This window comes from Anas platyrhynchos, chromosome 2, assembly GCF_047663525.1.
Source record: "Anas platyrhynchos isolate ZD024472 breed Pekin duck chromosome 2, IASCAAS_PekinDuck_T2T, whole genome shotgun sequence".
Lineage (NCBI taxonomy): Eukaryota > Metazoa > Chordata > Aves > Anseriformes > Anatidae > Anas > Anas platyrhynchos.
Window position 1 is genome coordinate 68,887,332 of NC_092588.1, and position 23,761 is coordinate 68,911,092.

A 23,761-nucleotide genomic window follows, 5' to 3' on the forward strand; every position below is an offset into this window, starting at 1 on the left:
ACAATTCTAACTAAAATTCACCTGGCTTTGTCATGGGTGGCTGGAACTGTGGGCTTCCAATGCTTGTCACACTAATGATTTCATATTTCTAAGTTCTAGTGGATATGCTTATTCTGTGTTGTGGGATCGTGGATGAATCATATTTCATTTGGGAAAGAATTTGGGAAGCAATGCCAATAGGATTAGGTCAATTTCTTAACTAAAAGTAAAAAACTAAAAAACAAAACAAAACCTTCTGTACTTCTTTTTCCATTGCTCATCAACCTCTGGTTATTGTCTTGGAAATGCAGAGAAATTCAAACTGAAGAGAAGTTCTGATCAAGCAGAAAGAAAGGGCATTGCTTTTCATTTTCATTATAAACAGTAGGTCAAGCTGTGCCTATATGTGCAGGCCTGGTTTAAATGTGGATTCTAGAAATACAGTGTCAGTACTGTATTCATTAGTCCCTGATTGTGGATTTGCCCCCTGGATCTGACAAACCCAGAAATTCAGACATAGGAGGCTTCTTGGAGGAAGGAGGAGGGAAGAGGTTTCTGTTGTTATCCATCTAATCACCTTAGAACTTAGTAGTTATAGTGTGCTTAACAGCAGTCAAGAACTAATAATTTGCTTCAGTATAATAATAAAAAGTTTAATATTTTGACTGTAGGTTTTTTTTATTAGAGTTTGCTAGAGAGTTTAGCATAATCAGTGGATCAGCTGCACGCACTAGACCTGCTAATTAGGATGTGCTGTTATTTTGCATACATGCTTTCTGGTAGACTTCTGCAAATCATATAGTTAATACAAGGTGCTTTCTAGATATAGTGTAGTAGAATATTATACATGGAGGACTGTGGTAGATTGTTTATACGTAGGGTAAAGTCAAAGTTTGGTTTTTCGGGTACAAAATTTAACATGTAGTTAAAGCAGGTAGTAACTAGACAAAATCTCTACCAGTGCATGTGCTGTTCTAGGAAATACTTCCACAGACACATAAGATGTGGTATAGACAGTATGCCAGTAATAAACTGAAAAAGTTGCTGTAGCCTTACTCATTTTGAATGACCTAAACATTAGACTTAAGCTATAACCTATTTTTAAATGTAGATTGATCACATTTATAGAACTACTTAAATATAGGGGTTGGTAGGATAATAGGCAGGTAGAGTCCCCCGTATTTTCTCTAATAAAATTTAATAGTAAAATGATTATTATTTTTGACATATGATGTTATTTCCTAGTTACTGTATTTATCATCCAATTCCAGGAGGCTGAAATTACATAAAAATACCGAAATGACTTCCTTTCACATTCTGCTAAAGCTCAGGCTAAGACTGGAGCTCTAGCTTTTGTTGCATTATAGTTGTTAAGTAGAGTAATAAGACTGTGAGATCTTCTTCTTTTTTCCCTGAAATAATCCAAATGTACAGCAGATTTTACTATTAGTATACGAAAAAGTAACATTAGAGGCAAAAGTATGATGTTGAATCTGTAAAAGTATCTACATTTCTACATTTTTTCAGTAAGAAGTAAAATAAAAACAAATTGTACAGTAGCAATTTGAGGCTTTTGAAGTATTGTCATTGTTTTCCACAACTGTGCTTCTTTCGATGAGTACACTGAAGCCGTACAAGTAGGTAGGAAAGCTGGGTGCTTTGTAACATCCATTATTTTCAGATTCCCTGGTGTTCATCGTTCTTTGTATATCCACTTCTTGCTTCTGATAAAACTTAATTAACGTTCTGAGTGGTGTTTTTTTTTTTTTTTAAAATTAGATAATGTCCTGAAGTTTTATTTTTATTCAGAGCTAATATGATTTCAGGCAATTGGTGAAAACCCTAGATTAATTAAGAGTTTAATGATATTTCTTATTTTCAGGGAAGAACAAACTTCATATACTCGATCTTAACCTCTAACACAGATGAACAATAACATTAAAGCTTTTCACTGTTGTGGTTATGCTTCTATCTGAATGGTAATGGCTGGAGTTAAAAGTGTAGTCCTACATAAACTAAGCCTTAAAATGGGTGTACTTGTGTGTGCTTTGGTGAGAACTAGTTTCAATAATAATAATAATGTCCATCCATTTGTTTGATCTTTAGTTTGCTTTGTGTGTATATCAGATTTAATTATGTACATGATATTTCTTTCTATGTTGTGACATTGAATATGAGTGTTGTAATGAATGTGGTACTAAATTTTTTTAAAAATCATAATTGATATAACAAGGGTGTTTTGAAATAAAAACGAAACTGCCTGGGTTGGAGTATTAATGCAGTCAATAAGTGTTTCATGTTAAGTTTTGTTATTTTAGTAATGTGCACTTCTCAGAAGTAGAAATCCTACTCTGAAATGTTAGCTGCCAGTATAATGAAACTGGAATTGCCCAGGTTATCCTGATTGCTCTGTTAATATCATTAAAGTCGTTCTTAATTGTTATATCCCCTCTTTATTTCAAAAAGTACATGTTAATGGTAAAATCTATTTTCTTGCATTCAAAGTTTTTATGCTCTTTTCCTATTGCAGTTTACCTTTGTGTCTGGAACGATTTCATTTTCATTCTGTGGATGACTGCCTGCCTCTCATTGCTTTCCCCTCCCTCTATTACTGCGTTTTTCAATAATTTTCCACTGTGTTCTTGTCTTTTTTTCCCCTTTTCTTCCATCTCCCTCTGCCACTGACAAGCTGTGGCACTGGCTTAATAAGAAGGTAAATAAACCGAACAATTGTGATTCCAACTAATGGATTCTGCGGTTTTGGGGAGGGTTTGTTTGTTGTTTTTTTTTTTTTTTTTTTTTTCCAGCATGAACTCCTTAACATGCCTTGCTTCTTAGTTTTCTCTCCCAAGTGTCTCTTTTCCAGCTCTTGATATAAGCTACTGAAGGTCATATATAGTTCTACCTGATCTCTTGTCGTCTTCTAAAATAAACACACGTAGATACATGGTTTGTACAGCAGAATATTGCTTTTCAAGTGGTAGTTTGATTTAGCTGCACTTATCTTCACCATATATATGCATAACAAAACCAGTGAATTCCCTGACTTGAGAGCTGTCCTCTGCCCAGGAATGCACTGGTTACCTGAATTCACTCAGGAGTGCTGAGGGCCAGGGCTTGAGAAGCACAATTGTAAAGCTAGGAACGCAGGTGCTTGCATACAGAGCATTGGCTGGTTTCTCTCATTGCTTTTATGGCATTTTGAAATGTCAAGTTGGCCTTGACATTCAGTCATACTGAGCGTAGCTTGAGTGAAAGGAGGGTACCTGTGCTCTGAAAACTGAGGAATCTAATGACACTCCCAGGGAATGACAGCTAGTTTAAAAAAAAAAATAAAAAAATAAAGCAGTTGGTATAGATAACTTTTTTTTTTTTTTTTCTTGTATATTAAAAGTATGTGATGTGTTAATGTATGAAATGTTCTCCTCAGTTGATCTCACTTATCTTAGTCCACTAGGACTAGCTATTGGTCTTGGAGAACCCGCATCCCAAGAGATGTTAAAGCTGAATCAGTCCGTGTTTGGCCTCTGGTGTGACTGCGATATGGAAAACTCCTCAGTACAGCGATGTCTGTGTGAGGCTTGGGCAGTGCAGTTGCTTCAGAGAAGCACGGAGCTGGAGAAGGATGCCTGTAGGATGTGTCCATCTGAAAAAACTCAGAGTTTTGGAAGTGAAAATTTGAGTGTTTGATAAAACAGGGTAATTGAGAGGAGGGGGGAAGCTAAATATCTTATCTGAAAATGCAACTTTTATTCTCACTTACCACTGCAGTACTAGTGGGTGAATCAGAGTGATGCTACACTCATGTATCGGGAACAGTGTAGCCAGCAGGCCCAGGGAGGTGATCATCCCCCTGTACTCATCTCTTGTGAGGCTGCACCTCGAGTACTGTGGTCAGCTTTGGGCCCCTCACTACAAGAAGGACATCGAGGCCCTGGAGCATTTCCAGAGAAGGGCTACAAAGCTGGTGAAGGGCCTGGGACATAAGTCCTGTGAGGAGCGGCTGAGGGAACTGGGGGTGGTTAGTCTGGAGAAGAGGAGGCTCAGGGGAGACCTCATTGCTCTCTACAGCTACCTGAAGGGAAGTTGTGGGGAGCTGGGGGTCGGCCTCTTCTCACAGGTAACCAGTGATAGGACTAGAGGGAATGGCCTCAAGTTGTGCCAGGGGAGGTTCAGGTTGGAAATGAGGAGCCATTTCTGCTCAGAAAGAGCAGTCAGGCACTGGGACGGGTTGCCCAGGAAGGTGGTGGAGTCACCGCCCCTGGGGGTGTTTGAGGAAAGGTTGGACGTGGTGCTTAGGGACATGGTTTAGCGGGTGACATTGGTGGTAGTGGGATGGTTGGACCAGATGGTCTCAGAGGTCTTTTCCAACCTTAATGATTCTGTGATTCTGATTGAAATAGCACATAGGCTGAGTAGCCATAATGAATTGAGCAAGTTTGATTTTTATTATTTTTCCCCACAGTTAATCAGTCAGCTCAGGGTTATATAACTGGGAGTGTTTCTGTGTTTGTGAATGAGAAGGTAGAGTAGCTTGCTTTATCATTCAGTTGTAATTGTCCACTGAAAGGGCAAACTTTGAATTTTCTTTTGTCCTTGAATATAGTTTGGTTGTTTTAAGGTTGCATTTGTTATTTCCTAACTTAGAAGTGTTTCTGCTATGTGAGTGGCTTATGATCAATAAATATGTACACCTATAATCCTTCATAAATGTTTTGATTAGTTACTGATTTGTTTGGTAAACATGTTTTGACTGTTAATTACTTTGAACTCCAAAATACTTGTGTTTGTTCAGAGGTTCACTTTATTGGGCAAAAACCTGTGGATATAGCTTCTTAAAGAGGGTGGTTTGTTTTTTTTCTTTAGTTTCTTGGAGTTACTTTGGAAACTACTGCTTTGCTTTACAGTTCCATAGGAGGAGATCCTGAAGGTTGTTTAGTGTTATGCACAATGTTGACTTCTGTGCACAATGAGCAAGTAGCAATAGCATTATAATCACGATGAAAAAAAACAATGAAATACTTCATCAATTCTTGAGTTAAGTTTTTGTTGTTGTTGTTTTTAATTATATTTTAAAAATCATTCTCTACCAGAAGAGGAGACTTATAAGACAGAACAGTGGATTCAGTTAAAAGATTGCTTCTTATGTGTCTTCCTTGTTTTTGCTTCTCTGAAGGGAAGTACTTTCTTGAAGACTAGCGTGAGTTTCTGATAATTCACTGAGAAACTAAAAATATACCACGTAGAGAACAGCAGAATTTGGAGTGATGGTTGATTGTGGCTGCTGGTGATAAACATTAGCTTTTTTTTTCCTTCCTGCTTAAAACTTTTTTTTTTAGCAAACGAGTAATACATAATTACGTTTAACATGGCATATATGCCCCAAAGTAGAGAATAGGTTCCACTGGGCTGGCATGATTTGTTCTTTAGGACATCACACATAGCAGGAGTCTTTATAAAGAATTACTAAATGCTGTTTCTGTTGGATGGACATCGGTGTGAGTACACTTGAGACCTCGTATAGCTTGTTCTCCAGCTTTTCTAATTTAAGTACTCATCTGGTTTGTTTCAGCATAGCCCTGAGATGTGTTGTGATTACGGGCTTCCCCTCATTCTCATCAAATGGTATCAATAAGATGATATCAAATATTAAGGGATCTAAAGGGGAATGTTAACAAGTCTAATGGCTAAAACGTATGGAAAAATGCTGATAAATGGTAAAACTGTTTTTTAAAAAATGATTCTTGTAATTTTGTGTAGATTTAACTGAAAATGGAATAGATATCCAGGTATGTTTTACTGTGTGTGTAATGCAGTAGATGAAACAAATAAAAAAAAGTTCTGATGGCTATGCAGTGTGAGGACATGAAAACATGAATTCATAGAAGATGTATCATACTGCATAACATAAGGAACCTGTTCAGATAGCATGATTCCTGGATGCCAAGCATGAGCAGAACTTTTATTACAGCTAAGTATAATAGGGTTAGCATCATTATCTGAAAGTTCAAAGCAAGGAGTACTTACAGATTATTGAGAAGCATTTTCACAGAATGCAGTGTGGCTTAAAAGCTTTTTTCTACCTTGAGCTAAATTATAAAAATTAAAAAAATATACATATAAAAAATGATACCTTTCCCTTCAAAACCTTGACAATTAAAGATAGCTTTTTGTGGTCAGTTTATCACAACTCAGTAATGTTTCAGTTTGGTTTTACAAGTGTGACCTTCTGTAGCTTAGGAGCCTGGCTTTCCTTACCTTTGCGTAATTTTGGATGTTGTGGCAGCATCAGCTTTCTGCTGTTGACTAACCTTTAGATGAAGAAGCTTGGAACTGAATTTAATACTTGATGATCTCTGGCTGACGATTAGCATTTAGTCAGTACATGTTTGTATTCGTGTGTGTGTCCACAATTTACAGAATAGGTGTAAAGGGAGGACCTGATTCGGTGGTAAGTACAAGCACGCAGGGATTTAACTTTCTAGCTGACATGCAGTACTAAGTTAGTAGCTATGAATTATTTAGCACAAGTGTGCCAGGGTGAGTGCTTCCTACGGAAGTATTGTGGGTAAATGCAGAGGAAGGAAGGGAGGTTTGATAGCAAGTAAATTAGAGAGGGAGTAAACATAGCCCTAAATTAATGTTGTGCATACGCTTTTACTTCTACCATACCCAGTCTAGTTCAGATTCTCTCCTCTGATTTCTGTATACCAGTTATTGAGCTTGGTGGGCTTGCGTGGCTGAGGTTTCTGCCTGTGCTAGTGCAGCATCACCACTGCCATTACTTTATTAACTAGATTAAAGGTAATTCAGGCTTCACATGTGCTGCAGCAGCACCTTGGTGGCAGTATAGGCAAACTACAGCCAGGAGCATCAAGAAGGAGATCCCTGCTAGTGGTGTTCAAGTTGAGAGAGTCCTCATCCTGGTCTTTGGGAATTTTGTCATCTCCTAGGAGTTGCTACCATGCTGAAACACCTAAAGCATGCAGCCTACACTGAATTTCCATCTGTTGGATGCCCCTCAGTGAGGCTGATTCAAGTGCTGTATGTAAGACTAACTAGTAGGTTTCTTTTCTCTCTAACTTAGAAAGTAGCAATTAGTTTTTACTTTAACTAAGAAATAACAAGGGCAGCTTTAATCATTTATGTCTTCAGTGTGAAGCCCATGTCAAAAAGTTTCCCTTCCCTGGCCATTCAGGGTTTTTCAGGGATAGTTTTTATTTCCAACCTTTAAAGCAGGGGCTTTCATTTTTGCTTCTCTTGCTTAATCCTTAGCTGTATTTGAAGTTTGGAAGGGCACAGCAAATCCTGTTCTCAGTCTTACTTCCAAAGAGGAAACAGCCCAGGTACAGGCTAGTCAGAAATTTTCAGAAAGCTGTGTTATTGCTACAGGCAGGCAGTCTTCCCCCCAGCACTGACAAGGCATTTCTGATGGCAGAAATATTTCAGCAATGGGGAAAAATGTTAAAAATATCCAAGGCATAATATTTTGCAGATTCCTTTCTGCAGGTTGTGTAGATTTTGTTACAGATACTTGCTAGCTCAGCACTAGTTTCTTTTAATAGGATTTTGATTTCTTCTTGCTTTTTTCAATATTTTGAACAACAGCTCTAAAACGCTGAATATAATTGCTGTGATAATTCAGATCAAGCCAGGAGTTGGTAGTGAAAACTTGAAGTTAAAAAAAAAAAAAAAAAGGCACAAAAAACTTAATGAACATTAACTGCTTAAATGTATCAGGATTAGCTCAGGGGAAAACATCCCTACTATTTTTTTCAATTAGGAAATACAACTTCTGTTCTGGGGCCAATTTCATATGTAGAGATATGGCAAGTAAGGAGGAAAAAAATAATGTAAACCATCAGCAGGCATGTTATTTTTGGAAGAGCTCTAACCGATGAGTTATCATCTTAATCACTGAATATTTAACTTGTGCTCACTTAGAAATATCTTTTTCTGCTGCACATTGTTGATGACCTTAGTTAGTTCTCTTAAAGCTCAAATTTTACGGCTGTAGTTTTCTGCAATAATGCCAGATGGGATAAAAATAGCCTTGGTGTTTGAACCACAAAAGCTAGAAAAATGTGCTTGGTCATACTGGCATGAGCTTTCACAACTTTTTAGGTGAACAGTCAAGTGGTGTATGAGATAAAGCTCAGCTGGCACTCTGTAGTCACGTAGTGGAGCAGTTTTGTTCTGAATGAGATCAGCAGAATCTCTCTAATCTCAAGTGGTATCGCTGTTACTTGTGCACATGTGCAGAATGTGCCTTTCCACGAACCGACAGAACAAATGTGGCTATTCCCTCTATCAGTAGATTCAGCTGATTCGTGTTTATAATACTGAGAATCCTTTCAAGATTGAAAGTAAATGGAATATCTAGTGCACAGTAATTGCCCTGATCTTTAATAATTTAGAAAATCTCCAGTCCCTTTTCAGAAGGTGATGAGCAGCTTTAAAAATCTCATCATTTGCAGCAATATGTCTGTAGTCATTTAGAGGGTTGCTAGCTTATTCAGTTTCAAAAATCATGGTTGTACTTTATGGTATATCTTGTGTCAGCTTCCACGTAAACTTCTTAAACTTGTTAACTTCTATGCAAATAGCGTCTGTAAGCTTCCAAGTGGTAAAGGACAAGAAACAAAGACAAATTCTAGGGTTGTAGTTGAGATGAGTGCTAGTCTTGTTAGGTCTATTAAGTAAATGTTGGATTACTGCTTGCTTTGCAAAGAGCTTGCCGTGTCTTGTGGTACTGTGTAAATGTTGTTTGCAAAATCACATGTCATACCATGACCTTAATCATGCTAACATTGCTTGTTAATTGTTCATCTCAGAGCTTTGGCATTAATGCTGTTTTATTAGAGCCTGATTTTTGCACCCTGGTTGTAAATAAAAATAACAATACCGTCAGATAGCATCTAACATTGCTTTCATTACAGATTGATTTATATGCCATGATTTGTTTTTTTCTTTTTTTTTTTTTTTCTGCACAGATGATCGTGTGGTTGGAGAAAATGCTAGATAAAATAATCAGCATTTTCATAATATTTTTGCTAGTAATAGGAACCCTTCTGCTAGCCCTGCTCCTTACTGCAAAGGTACAGTGCGCTGAAGAATGTAATCATAGAGCTCATTGTAAAAATTGAATAAGTTACTGATATTTATGCAAAATTGTGTAGCTTAAAGAACTTTTTGAAATATTTAGCAATTAAATGTTCTGTAGTTGAACTCATAGTAAAAAATGTTGGAATGGTAAAAATATATATTTGTATTTATATAGAGAGATTTTGAGATCTGAAATTTATTCTGATAATCTAATTGCTAGCTTATATATTACAGTAACAGTTTGGTTTTGCATCTGGTTAGTTTTCTTGTCAATGGCAGAGCTATTTTGAATTTTGTTCTTTTTAATTTACCTTGCACCAAAAAAATTATTTGCAAAATGCTTAAGGTGCATTTGTCTATTTGTTTGTATAATTGCCTGTGACAACCTCACCCTATACCATTTCGATTTTAAATGTGCAGGGGATGCATGAGAGATGTTCATTTTAATTGATTTTTGGTTTGTGGCTGTTTTTTTTTCTCACCAGAAGAGGTCACTCATGTCTCTCTTTACCCGTTTTTTCCTCTCCTTTTTTTTTCCTTTTTTTTTTTTTTTTTTGAGCTGTAATTCATTCTGGAAATAGTCAGTGGAGACTGAATGTTTCACTTGCATACAGTTATGGAACAAAAATCAGATGGGTTCTGATGTTAGTCTCCTTTTTCCAAAATGTAGGCTTACATAATGTCAAGTACTTAAAATCGAAAGCTTTAAAAGCTGTGCAAACATTCCAGCCTAAAGCTTCCTTACATTCATAAAAGGAGCATTAAGATATTTGTATATGGAGTCTTTTATCTTTCTTATTGAAGAAAGAATTTGCTGAGGCACTTCATTGTATGGTTGGTCATATTAGAGCTGAGCATTCATTAATTTTTATACTTCTTTGATCCATGGCTTTAAAAGATGTATCTGAAACTATGCTTTGTATTTTAGTACTTCCTTTGACAGCACAGCCGTATTGTTACTTTTTTTCACTGATGAGATAAGGTTCAAATTTCCATTTGCCATTACTAGTTACACAGTGCATGACCAAAACTGTCAGAACAGACTGCTGTTTTTTGCATTGATTGTTTTTCTGGGTTAATGGCACTTCATTCTTCATAATGGCTTGTCTGTGTTGTAAGAATTATTCTTTAAACGTATCACAAACTCTGACTGCGGATAGAGTTCTAGTTTGCATTACATAACATTTCTTCTCTCTGTATTTAATTTAGGTACATCAGGAGAGCGTTCACATGATTCAAGTCACAAGCAGCTTGATCAATGAGACAGTAGCCAGTCACCCAGAATGGGCAAAGTAAGAATGCTGAAATTAAACAAATAGTATAGGGTGGATAAACAAGCTTCCAGGTGCTGTTAACATTTTTCTTTAACTTAAAAAGCCCCCAAGGTGAACAGAAATGGGAGTAACTGTTGCAGGCAGATGTAAAAGCTGAGCTCTCAGGCCGCAGCAGTGTTTATGCGTCATTCTGGAAGAGACTCATGGTATCTGATCTGAGAACTGTTTGGACTTTGGTGGAGAAGGACAGCTGTATAAACTTCTCTAGTTACAGTTTTGGAGAAAAGCGTGCATGGTGCCGAGAATAAAGAGGCCAATATTCCTTTTGCTTTTACCTGGAAAAGAAAAGTAATAGGAAAGATTGCTCTAAAAGATTGTGAGCTGCGAGCTGAAATACTTTTTCAGTGTAGAGAGCTGGCTGCACAATGCCTTTGACAGAATAGAAGTTGAAAGAAATGTTTCTGGAGTGAACAGAAAAAGAGTTCAAGGGTGGAAAGAATGGTGGATGGGAAAAGTTTGGTATGAATTGGTTAGGAAAGGCTGTTTCTATTGAGAGTAGATGTGTATTATATATAGCAGGAAGCCTGTAGATGTGATACATGTAATGATTAAAGAAAAAAAGTAAGGTAAATGTTGAGGGAGGGAGAAGATCATGAAAGAAATGAACATAGAGGAAAAAAATAGGGTGGCCTGCTGAGCGAACTGATTGCATGAACAACAGAGTGGAAATAAGTAAGACTGAAGAAGTGTGGTTTTGAAGGAGGGTTGTTCAGGTTTACTTTTGTTCTGCTTCAGCTAAACAGACCTTGAGTAAAGGTGAGTCCAGGCACTTCATGGGGAAAAAATAGTTGACTTTTTTTCAAGAGCACCTTCTAGACAAAAGCAACAAGAGTTTAATAGGATCAAAAGAAACTGCATGCTGTGTTCTAAGAGCAAGGGAGGTTTTCAAAAATAGAACTAGCATGGTATAATTGATAAATGCTATAATAAAGTAATTTAACTACTTAATCATAAACATTTTAAAGTGTTCTCTCTTGATTATTCCTTCATGGCATCTCTTCTGTTGTTTGGCCTTCCCATTTTGCTATAGGATGGGAATAAGTGGGACTAAGGAAAATCAAGTTTGACTGTTTGAAGCATATTCACATCATGAAAATACTGGAACTCTAGCTGAGTAATTAACAGAATCTTAGTTAAAATGTTTACTTACAATATTTTTTAATAGGAATAAGTGTATGTCCTATCAAATCTATCAAGCTTCAGTCAGCTTTCGGAGCTTGATATTTACATTATATTTAGAGGCAAGTGACTGAAATGTCTCTGAAATCCTATGCAGAACATTCCTGAAGAGTAACATGGGCAGAACGACTTCAGTGTTGCGTTAGGTGAACAAATTCAGCAGTTTGGGTTTGCCTTTTTTTTTCTTTCTTTTTTGAAGGGCTGCAGTACAGTCATTAAATCAAGATGTAGAAAGTCAAAGCAGGGAATGTGTGCCCTCTGTTCAAAAGTGCTGAAATGCTGGCAATTCAGTGGGTCCATTACCTGAAAGTGGCAGGAATCCCTGAAGATAGGTATGAGTGGGTAGCTTTGTAGATACTTGGAAATAACTGGCACTCCAACCTATTGCTTCATCCTATTCCTTATGCAGGGGAACAACATTAACAATTAGCATTCAGCTCATAATTCAGAAGGTTGTCTTTGCAACTAGAAAATATTGGATTATATAGTATTTGTCCGAAAGCTAGAAAGCTAGGGAAATTTATACGAATGTAATGTGAATAAGGATCTCTTTTTGAAAAAGTTGAGATACGAATTGAACTAAGGTTTCAGGAACCTTAGTGAATTACAAATGTAATGACATGTTCTAGACTGAGTTTTGCTTGGCTTATTAAAAAGTCTGCTCTTTGGACATGTTCAACAAAATTGTCTAGCTGCAGTATAAATATTTAACCTTAGCTGTTTATGTTGTTTCAATGTGTTAATTTGTATTGTGTTTCAGGTATAATGAAGTGAGTAAAATACGTAACAATTAACTTTGTTTTTCTTCTTAAAAACAAAACAGCTGGCTCCCAGAAGCCCAGGTTATTCAGAAGGCGCTCAACTCAGCAGCTAATAACGTGTATCAGTATGGCCGAGAGTGGATTACACATAAGGTAAGAATAACATCCCCCTGCCTTTTTTAATGTGTTGATTTTGTGTATTTCATGAAAGGAAAAAAGAAATAAAAAGGTTTTCTCAGTGTTCCTTTCCTATGTGGTTAGCTGTTCTGTTAACGGATCTACTCTTTCTAATCTTCAGTCTGTGAGGGAAGGAAGGGTGGGAGTGGTTTCAGTAGTCTTTGTGCTCGGAGGAATATTTTTTTATAAGAGCTGAAAAAAATCTATCATTTTAATAAGACTGCCAGTGAAAATACGTCAAACAAAGATGAGTAATTTTTTTTATCTGGTTATAGCTGTCCAATTTTAGAAAATGTACTTTTTTTCCCCTACCACCAGTATTCTAATTTCTATGTGGGCTATGTGTGGCAGATTGACATGTTGTTTATTTATTTTTAAGTTAACATTCTTCAGGAGGATTTGCCATATGCATTTTGATATCTAGCACACATCTCAAATAATTTGAATGTTTACTCTGAGTAAAATTTTGGATTAAGCATTTTAGAGACTGTTAGTTTTTTGGTGTAGATAGAAGCCTGAGCTTAGTGTGGCAGAATGTTTTTTACGGATAAAACCTTTGTTATGAACTATGTTGGTCTGAAGTGTATATTCCATAGTAATACTCATTTTTTCCAATTATCTGAGTTTGGGCCATGCCTTTAATGACAGTTTTGTGTGATTCATCAAGCTTTGTGTTTGTCAGTAGATGCCAGCTTTGTTCGGTCCCTTGTAATAAAGGATTTCTGTATGTTTCAGCTCCATAAGATTTTAGGAGAAAAAGTGAACAACACCGCTGTGATTGAAAAGCAAGTGCTAGAGCTCTGGGATAGGCTTTACCACTCTTGGTTTGTGAAGGTGGGTAACTTAAATCATATTTATAGTAACTATCACTTAGATTAGTAAAAAGCTTGGAGTACTGAGTAAATATAATAACAGAAAATTAGTTTTTTAAAAAAGCTCATTCTACAGCTACAGTTTGAGTACATTCAGAACTATGTCCTTATGTGTATACAATTATGTATTATAAATTGCAACATTAGCAATTTAATGTATACTGTGTTCACTTTTTATATTTAGTATTTTGTAGTTAGAGCATTCTATTGAATTTTTGTGATCTTGAGGGGTTAGGAAAAAGCTGGTATTCTGCCCAATTCCTGTAACTTCTATTGATTTGAAATTTTTAGAAAGAAGTCCTTTCACATTACTTTAAATGCATTTTTGTGAATGCTAAAAATGGGTTCTGCACACCGAATCTTGAAAAGTTCATAAGAGTTAAATCATTTTCATGCTGTCAGTGCTGTTTGCCTGTAAAGGAAAAAGTAAGCAATTCATTAGCCACGGTGCAATGGAAATACCAAAATCCAAAAGTCATACCCCTGAAATACTTCCCTATATTTAAATAATTGCAGTTACAGTTTATTAACTTTTCTTTATGCAGTCACTTTTAAAGTACTTCTGAAGTTTGAAGATCTCAGTGTTAAAAGAAGTAAGAGTTTGGGTATGGTGATCAAAATAGTAGGGGAAGGAATCAGTTATTTCTTTTGACAAGATAATGCTGTCAGAAGCATGAAGATCATGTGGTAGACTACATGATGCTGTTGGGGAATATGAGGCTGCCGAAGAGAAATAAAAGTTACATTTTGGGGACATTTTGCTGGCCTTAAGCACTTAGGAGTAGTCTGTGTTGAATGCTTAACCTCAAAATTGCGTACTTTTGATACAGCTAATACTGATAAACTTGGGCTTTTACTGTTGTAAGCTCTGTGTCAGAAGCACCCTGGCACTGCGTGGTTCAGCAGAACATGTGCTGGAGGAGTACCTTGTTGCTGCAGTGTGCAGCACAGGCCATATTTCTATGAGTTGCATTATGTTGATTCCTTCCTGCAGTTTGTTTTTTAAGAGAAGACTATGAGGCTGTGGTCTTGTAGGTACTCTTCTGGAAAAGCTGCTTCCTACTCTGGTCTACTAGGAGTCAGAAGGGCAGAAAGCTGCAGGAGCACATCGATGCTCCCTGCATATGATTTTTAAGCCTGTTCCCCTTCTTGCCTGCTCAAAACCCTGTGCTAGCACTGGCACACTGGGCTGCAGCCACTCATCTGCTGCTCCAGGTTCAGTTTCTGACATTACCCTCTCTGTCACACCCCATGCCCACTTCATATGTCTTGCCAGGTGGAAATCACCCAGGATATTTCCTTCTTAATATTTCAACAGCCTTGTGGGGTCCTTCAAAGTATCTGAAAACTGAAGGTATGCTAAATTCCAGCATGCAAAACATCTGTACAATATCTAACAGTCTCAGTAAAGCTTTCAAGCTCCCCATCATTTCACTTGTATGAGCATAATAATCATACTTCATTCTGAGGCCTGCGCAGCGTTGCTGTAGCCTGTAGGTGACTGAAGAACCCAAGCTCAGGTGATGCAAAGCTATAGAGTTGAGGAGGAATTGCCAACAAAATGTTAATTCAACCAGTAACTTCAACTTTCTGAAAAGATCAGTAGGTAGCAAATGGTGTATATTTTAAAAGGTTCCAAAGATGTTGTGAGAGATTAATTACCATCGAGTCTCTGTACTTATTGAAGGAAAATAATGACAGAATCATAAATCACTTGGAAGATGAGGGCATAAATGCAATTGAATCATCTTCAGGGAGAACTAGTCTTGCTAGTCTATTCAGGTGTGAAGTGCTTTGTTTTGTTTTGTTGTGTTCTAAGATCTAGTAAATTTGTTAGAGGACTCGGTTGACAGTTTCTTTGAATCCTCTGTTTAAAAGGCCGTAGGTGCTACTGCAGTATAGTTGCTGAATAACAGTGAACTTGAAGAGGGCATTAACAATGTAAAAAAAATCTGCAAGTGATACACAACTCTGCTGGTTAATGTCTTTGAAAACAGAACTAGATGAATGGAAAATAGATTTCTCATAGTTTACAAATACAAAAGGCTTATTGCAGGTAGATGTTTGACTGTTTGCATTTTTCTGCTCTAAATAAGCTGTCAGCCTAGAAGAGAGATCTCTGCGTCGCTGTGGATTGTTAAACAACTTTGCTAATTGTGCATCGTAAAATGTAACTGTGTGTCTAGGGAAAATTGGTAGTAAACAGAAAATATAATCATAGAATCGTTCAGGTTGGAAAAGACCTCTAAGATCAGCTAGTCCAACCTTTAACCTCGCACTGACAAGTCCACCACTAAACCATGCTACTAAGCTCTACATCTACACGTTTCTTGAAGACCTTCAGGGATGGTGACTCAACCACTTCCCTGGGTAGCCTATTCCCTTTGCACAACCCTTTCAGTGAAGAAATTTCTCCTAACACCCAACCAAAATCTCCCCTGATGCAAATTGAGGCCATTTCCTCTTGTCCTATCGCTTGTTGCTTGGGCAAAGAGATTGACCCATATAAATCAGTGCAGGGACTTCACTCAGAATAATACTTGCTATATATGCCAGAAAAAGGTAATGTCATTCTGAATGCAGAATGGTAAGGTTAAAGTTTTGGAAAATTCTAACAGAAGTAGAGGGATGCTTGTATAAACATCAGAGTTAAGAGCGTCTCTTACAATTGAGGATTGGGATGAGATCTGTTTTAATCAACAGGCAGGCTTGTATTTTCTAACTGTAATTGTGGCATCCTTCTCTGAAACTCTTGATACAGCCCCAGACTGAGTCAAATAGTCTTGTATTAGATTGTGGTCACGTGTGGTTCAGTTGCAGAATAGACAACTTCTTAATTAGGGTGAAGCCCCCTAAGTAACTAGCTGTTGTGTTCATGACCATTTTCTGTGCTCTTGCTGTGTCACAGTTACAAACCTGTGTAGTAGTAAGAAATCCTCCATGCTTGCAGTTTGGTTTTTAGCTTCTGCATGACTGAATGTTGCCAGTGGAGAAGCAGATGCTGATTATGAGGAAAGTAGTTGTTTTGGCAGCTTCTCCTATTGTTCTTTGTGGGCTGTACTGGAAGAAGTTATATGTTACAAAGAGTAAATTATGTAGGCAGTAACTGAAATCGTTACCTCTGGTGTGCTTTCGTAAAGAGCAAGATAGATACCGTTGTCTCAGTCAGGCTGTGAGGCTGATGTTTAACTGAGATGAATCAGTACAATGTGCAGAACTGTACTCACATGGGATAATTAACTACAGGTTTCTGTCAGCTTTTAGTTTTTCAGTTGTACAAAGAAATGCTTTCTTACTTCCAGGTATTTTTGAGGATGCCAATTAAAGCAGGTCTGACTATTTAGATACATGTTGGACATGCTCCTCATTAAGAAAATCTTTGTCTTCAGCTTTCACATTTATTGAGTTATTCACATGTCTGCTATCCTTACATCTTTGTCTTTTTTCTTTAAGAATGTAACACATTCTGGAAGACACAAAGGACACAAATGGCACATAAACCGTCAGAACAGCTGGCTTGGTGATATTCTGGACTGGCAAGATGTTGCTTCATTCGTTCATGATAACATTGAAACATTTCTTTCGGTATGTATTGTTTGCTCTTATTACCAAATTGGTCTGATTTTAACTGGTATTAATTCCTTCTCGGACTACTGCTAAGGACATGGCATGCAAGTACATGGAAACATTGGAAGTGTTATTTACAATTACCTGTGTAATATTTGTAAGTCTCTTTAGGATATATTCATACTACAAACAGAAACAAATTGTGATGAGGAAGCCCTCCTGATTTCAGCATCTTCAGTGATATTTGCTTGCCAGAATTCTTCCTGAGTGGGATTGTTACTGTAGGATCACCTATGTCACCTTATAGCTGGATAAATTCTTCTTAGTCTGTAGTCTACTCTTCTGTTTCTTGGAGGTCATTTGGTTGGAATTATTCTTACTTTGTCTGTCTCTTCTAGGAATGTTGTTATTTGCCAAATAAAAGTTTGCTTCAGCCTTGTTTTTATGTAACATGTGGCAAGTGCAGGGTTGGAGGCTTTTATTTTTTTAAAAAAAGAATAACATTTGTCTAGGTTATAAATGAGAAATACATTGACCAAGGGGTTGTAAGATACACACACATATACATATATATACACACATATACACATATATATTACTTATATGTATATGTAATATATAAATGTGCATGTGTGTATTGTAGTCGTATTTTTTTCCTCAAATTATTATTCATTGGGTTGAAAGCAGCTTATTTCTCTTTTATGAAAGTTCTGTGGAGAATGAAATTAATATTTTACACTGTGTGAGTCTCTGAATTAATGCACTGGACCTTTCACCTCATTAGGAGAAAAAGAAAAAGCATTGAAAGCAATCAGAACTGAAGCAACTACATTTGTCTAAAAAATGATGTTGAATCTGAAGCGCTTAACATACAGTCAGTCCCAGATACAGTTCGTCTTTGACTTGAGCTGTTGTAATCTAGAAATATATTCAGGTTAAGGCTTATCCATGTTGAAGGAATATTATTTATATCTAACTTGCAACAAAAGATTTCTGTGGATGCAATTTAAGCAGTTACTTGCCTTGAGGCAGCTCATGGTCTCAACCGATGGGCATGTGTCCTTTGTCTTCTCTCAGCTGCTGCTTAAATCTTTACAGTTTCTATCATTAAAAAACAAAATGCAAGTTAAGAAGAAGATGAGACAAACATCTTACTGTAGAGAACCTTTTTCAGTGAATAGTAAAAATTTGCTTAATTCTTTCTCTGCGTGCTTGGGGCTCAGTTATAAACATCCATAGCATATCATTTAAAATAAATACAGAATGTGCTGCTAAGCAAGAGGGAGAGGAAGAGGATGAGGAGAAACTAAACTGCTTTATAGGTGGAGCTGTCTCCTTTACTCCATTGCTAAACAGTGTTCAGAAACCATAATAAGTGTGCTTCAGTAATCTTAAATAGGCTAAAATAATGGAGGAAATAGTGAAAAGAGAATAAATATTTAAGACTGCAATACATTAATATTAATTTTTTTTAATCTAGCTAGCATGCTTAACATTCTCTAAAATCTTGTTTAGAAATACAGCGAAAAAATTGCAGGAGTTGGCTTGTTTTCCTGTTTATATCCATGAACCCATTACTTATCTGCTGTGGGGAAACACCTGTCCTTTTTCTCCATACACTCACATCCATAATGACAGATTGTAAACTGGTCCACATAGTATATAACACTAAATCCTGATTTCACATCCTTATGGGTAGCATCTTCTTTGCTGTCTGTCTCATAAACAATCTATTGCATAAATATTACACTGTTTTAAATTAGAATCGATTAAAATCTCATTTGTGGTCGTGGGTAGGTCATTAAAGCTTAGAGATGATTAAAATGAGCATACTTCTACCGTAAGTCTGATGTTTCTGAGAAAGTTGCTTCACCTATTCTAGGTCACAGTGGAACTTCACTGTATTCTGGATTTATGTTTTTATGAAAGAATGAAAATCTCAGTGTTTTGAAGAAGAACAATTAGTTACTATAGAATGGCATACTAAACTGGGAAGTATCAATATTCTAAATCATTTGGGTAGTTTTGGGGAGAACAGGGTTTGGAGTTTTTCATTTTATTTTTTTTTTCATGGGCTTTTGCTCACATTTTTGTGGGTTTTATTGTGTTCTGTGGTTTTCTGTTTTGCTTGTTTTTTGGATGGTTGGTTGTGTTGTACAGGCTGGAGGTGGAGGTTTAAATGGCGTAGCTCTAATTTGAAACTAGGATGTTTCTGCTTCAGGACGCTTCAAATCAATGCTAACCTGCAATTCATAAACATACAGTAAGACATGGTAGATTCCATAAACTGCTTTGACATTTTTTTTTAAACACAAAACAGTTAAAGAGAGAACTGTAAAGAAGTGGTGGGTGAATATGTAGTAGTAAATGCCTATCCATAGATTATAGCTGGAGTTTACCACGTAATAAGTTGTGGAAGCCCCTTGGCTTTCAGAAATATTTCAGAGTAGTTCAGATCACTATGTATTCTCTGAAAGTACAACTCTTTGACAGTGTTATATATATATTGCAATTATAAGCAGATAAGCTCTTTCCCATTCATGGAAATCGTAGCAAGTGTTCATCCTCTTTAGTAAGCGAAGGAGCATCTGTTAAAAGAAATATGTTAGAAAAGACAAATGGAAATGTCTCTCTTCGGGCTTTTCCCATAATGGAAGAAACTTTCATATTAGAGTTGAAAGCATGTAATTAAATAGCTGGTATAGCTATGCTGGGGAATTGCTGGCATTTATTTCATTTGTAACAGTATGCATCAATTCAGGAATTTAGCTGTGAGTATCAGGTAAAGCACTGTACCCCCCTCAAAACATGCTGTTCATTATAGCAGTCATATTTAGCTCTAGTTTGATGTAGTTAGACCTTGATTATTTTAAAGTAAGTCGTTATATAAACATGTAGGTTGCCTGAAGATTTAATATAAAGATAAGCTTTTCAAAATCACCAGTTGCATTTGTTTTTACGTGTATAAGCTGTGGTGTTAGCAGCTCTGATACATTTCATCTTTGAATTCTTCTAGATTCAGTAGAAGCAGTAGTGTTATTAACTTGTTTTTTGTAGTGGTATGTTTCCAAAGTGGGGTTTGTTTCATCCTATTCTTAGTTTGGGGAGAGGACTGGGGTGGGTCCTCACATCTGCCTCCAATTTTCTACCCCATGCTGTATCCTAAAGTAGTTTTTTAGGTGAACGAAACATGCAGTATGTTGCTGGGCTATTAAGATTTAATTTCTGAGTAATGAAAAAGCCTCGTTCCTTCTCCACTCGCCTGCTTTTCCATTCGTACCCTTTCCTCCATTTCTTGAAGGTTTGAAACATTGAAAAAGCAAATTGCTGCTGGCTAAATCCGTGAATGATCACTCGAAACTCCCTCGATGGTATAGGAGACATTGCTCATGTCTCCTAAATTGATCTTGCTTTTTCCATAAGAGTATTCATCATTCTACCAGCAGCCAGTATCTCATCCAGAGATTTCCCAGGCAGAAAGACAGAAGACCTTCCATTAAAAGATGCACAGTAAGCTTCAGCTCGGTTAGGTTTCCCGATCTGTTCCTTTAGCATGACTGATACACGTATGTTCCAAATCAGGTTGGGCTGACATCCAATTTCAATTGCTCAGATATTTCAATGAAAACATTTCCCAATGTTTGCTCTGTCCCTGAGGATTTCTTCATGTAATTACCTAACTGTATATCCAATACAGTTCATTCTTCAGTAATAATTCAACTACCATGCTCTCTTCCCTGTGAGCATTCTGAGATTTGGTGTTCTCTGTGGCACTCAAACACCACTGTGAACTCTCAGGTGCCAGGACTCAATGCTTTTGTGACTGTTAGTGGGGTATTTGAGCACTTTCTGATACTGTATTCAGTGATGACTGATGTCTGCTATTTCTGTCTTCTCATCCTTGTGATGAGAAATGTGTTGTGAAATTTTAATTGTAAACACACATAAGGGGAAACTTACTCCACAGCTGGAGACCACTCCCAGAGGATGCCCTTGTCTTCACAGGACATACCAAAAGTCTCCAAAATGCACTATCCTTGCTTACCCCAAAGTAAAAGCTAGGATGTCCTTCTACGACAGCTGTTCTCGTTGAGTGAACCCTGTGATAACTACATCCAAGGTAACTGCAGATGTGTGCTCAGGTTATTAGCTCCTCAGCCTAAAGCCTGTAGGGAAACTTAAACAAGTACAGACTGTGCCGGAGGAACAAAACATCCCCAAAGAAACTTTCCAGCCCCACCAGATATAAACTCTCTCAAGCAGATGGAGCAAGTCCCAGCCCATGAGAACTGCTCATCAGTAGCAGTGGGGGATGAAAAGGGCTGTGTGTGTGTGGAGGAATTAAAGATGGCTGTGATTAGTATTTAGAAGGCTGAGAAATTAGGCCAGTTTTAATCTTTTAAAACAAAACTTCACCGGACTAACTTTCATTAACAGCACGCTTTAATGCTAATGACTTGTTTTACAATCTATTAATTGCTATTGCTGTGTGTTCAAACTAGTCAGTCAGTCTTCAACAATCATATCCAACAGTGGCTGTGAGGGTAGAACAGCATCGTGCTGGTGCTGTGTAGTTGGCATTGCTATCCACTGTCAGGCACAGAAGTCAAGGGGATCAAGCTCAAGAGCTCTTCAGTAAGGAAACTGGAACTGGAGCATCATCTTCGCTCAAATTAAGGAGCTTGTCCTTTTTATAAAATGGTTTGTGTCATGTCCGGAGAACTCCCACCCCTTGACCTCTGCCTTGGACCACATTTTGTGTGATGCTTTGAAAATTACTACTTTCCCTGACCATGGCAGCTACTTTATCCTGTTGCTTGCCTTTACTTCCACCCTGTTTCTTAGTTGCTGCTGCTTTTTCTTAGAGCAAAAGCAGTCTTTTCCCAGCTCTCTTTGGTGTCATGTTCATCAGTGAACTGTTTGTGGTTCTGAGGCCTCTGTTTTCAAACTGTGTCCTTTCTTCCAGTGCTTTGTTCTTGTTCTATGAACTCCACATCATAACGAGATGCCTGTGGCACCAAGGTCCTGTGCACACAGCAAGTCCCAGTAACACTGTGGGACTGCCGTTTTGCACAGCTAGCATAAAACTTGCAGACTCATTGAAATGGTGGAGGGAAGGGATGCCCTCCAGAGGTCTCTTGGCAGGCTTGAGAGGTAGGTCTGTGAAAACCTCAAGAGGTTCAACAAAGTCAAGTGCAAGGCCCTGCATCTGGGCTGGGGGAATCCCAAGCACAGATACAGGCTGGGCAGAGAATGTATTGAGAGCAGCTTTGAGGAGAAGCTTGAGTAAGGAAGTGGACAAGTACTATGGGAGAACACTTTTTTCAGCCGAGCGTCATCACTTCTAACCTCACTTGAGGCATTCTCAAGGGAGACCCATAAAATATCTTCAGCAGATGAGCCTTTAAATACGTGACTCCCGTTAGGTAGTAAGAAGCACGGATGTTTTTCCTGTGTGTGGTAAATCATTGTCACCTCCCCCAGCAGTTATTCCTTCACAAAATTATGCTTCAAAAATTATTTTCTATATGTCTCCTTTGATTTGATTACAAAATAGAGATGGTCATATGGCTATGTTAGTTTGAAAAAAGGTATGGCTTTTCCCCTTCAACCTTGCTGCTTATATGTGTGAATCAGTTCGGCTAATAACCTTCTCACTGTGTTCCTTCTGAACGAAATAGTTGTTGAGACTGTTTGTGCACAGCTTTTAGGATGCCTCCCTGTGCCATGCCATGCCATTTCTTTTTGCCCTTAGTGTTTCTGAAGTTGCTGCCTTACTCAGATTGTGGTGGGTCTCCAAACGCAAACTAATTTGGCTGTACTGGCATTCCATATTTAAAGGCATGTCTCAAAACTACTCTACTATCTGTAACTAATAAGCAATCAGTTCCTCGAGCCATTACAGAATTTAATAGGTTGTATAGAGTTGTTTGATTAATTTTCCATAACTGCTTGACTAACTCTTGCATCCCTATGCAAAATCACAGCTTGTGTAGTTGTCTGCAGACATTATAAAAATTATGCATCTTATTTACATAGAGTGTTTAAAACAAATTTATTAAAGCTGTAATTGTGTTAGTAGATTTGAAGCTAGCTTCAGATTTATTTCTGCTTTATGATGTTACTCCTTGTTCTTTGTGCTTTAGCATTCCTGCTTTTGAAAAGATGAGCTTTCCCTCCCAGGACAAGATGTGCTTTCAGTTGATGGTGATACTGATCGCAGTAAACAAGTGTCATTATATTTAGATTTTCTACAATTTTACATGATGAAATACTTTGGGTATTGGGAGAAAAGTTTTTAAAACCTTGTAACCATCGACCTAGAAACCTGTCTTTGGCAAAGTAGACGTTTTCATTTAATAATACCTGTTGCAATTTAGGGTAAGGGAAGATGATTTATTATTTCTTTTGTCATCTTTGTATGACTTGATGGAGAAGAATCACCCTGCAAGCAGTTGTGTTCTAGGTAATTCAATGTGTTGTCTCACTTTGTCTTCATTCCTCCCCTCCTTTTTCAGATCCTGGAGTCTCTGTGGATAGTGATGAGTCGCAATGTGAGCCTCTTGTTCACTACAGTTACAACATTAGTGACAATCCTTTTCCACAGTGGGACAGCTCTTCTCAATTTTGTGCTTTCAGTGGTAAGTAGTATGTTACATGCTTATGTCATCGATTTTACTGAACGAACCTAATTGTGCATGTTGTAGTGTTGAAAATCAAACCCAAGCATTGAAAACATCCTCTAAACTTACCTAATTGGAGACATCCGAGGCAAAGGAGCCTAATT

At 37.4% G+C, this 23,761-nt stretch overlaps 1 protein-coding gene across 7 annotated transcripts in view; it reads left to right on the top strand.

Moving 5' to 3' along the window:
* The window catches only part of TMEM245 (transmembrane protein 245), an 85,985-nt gene that overhangs the window by 23,529 nt on the left and 38,695 nt on the right, over window positions 1–23,761 (top strand). For 3 of the 7 annotated variants that reach the window (XM_027451797.3, XM_027451794.3, XM_027451796.3), the window contains 7 exons: window positions 2,669–2,692; window positions 8,973–9,077; window positions 10,294–10,376; window positions 12,421–12,511; window positions 13,271–13,369; window positions 16,861–16,992; window positions 23,493–23,615. In XM_027451797.3, coding sequence (XP_027307598.1) covers window positions 2,669–2,692; window positions 8,973–9,077; window positions 10,294–10,376; window positions 12,421–12,511; window positions 13,271–13,369; window positions 16,861–16,992; window positions 23,493–23,615 — 657 coding nt within the window. The remainder of the gene's footprint in view (window positions 1–2,668; window positions 2,693–8,972; window positions 9,078–10,293; window positions 10,377–12,420; window positions 12,512–13,270; window positions 13,370–16,860; window positions 16,993–23,492; window positions 23,616–23,761) is intronic. The other 4 variants (XM_027451795.3, XM_072034896.1, XM_038173941.2 and 1 more) reach the window with 2 other exon arrangements.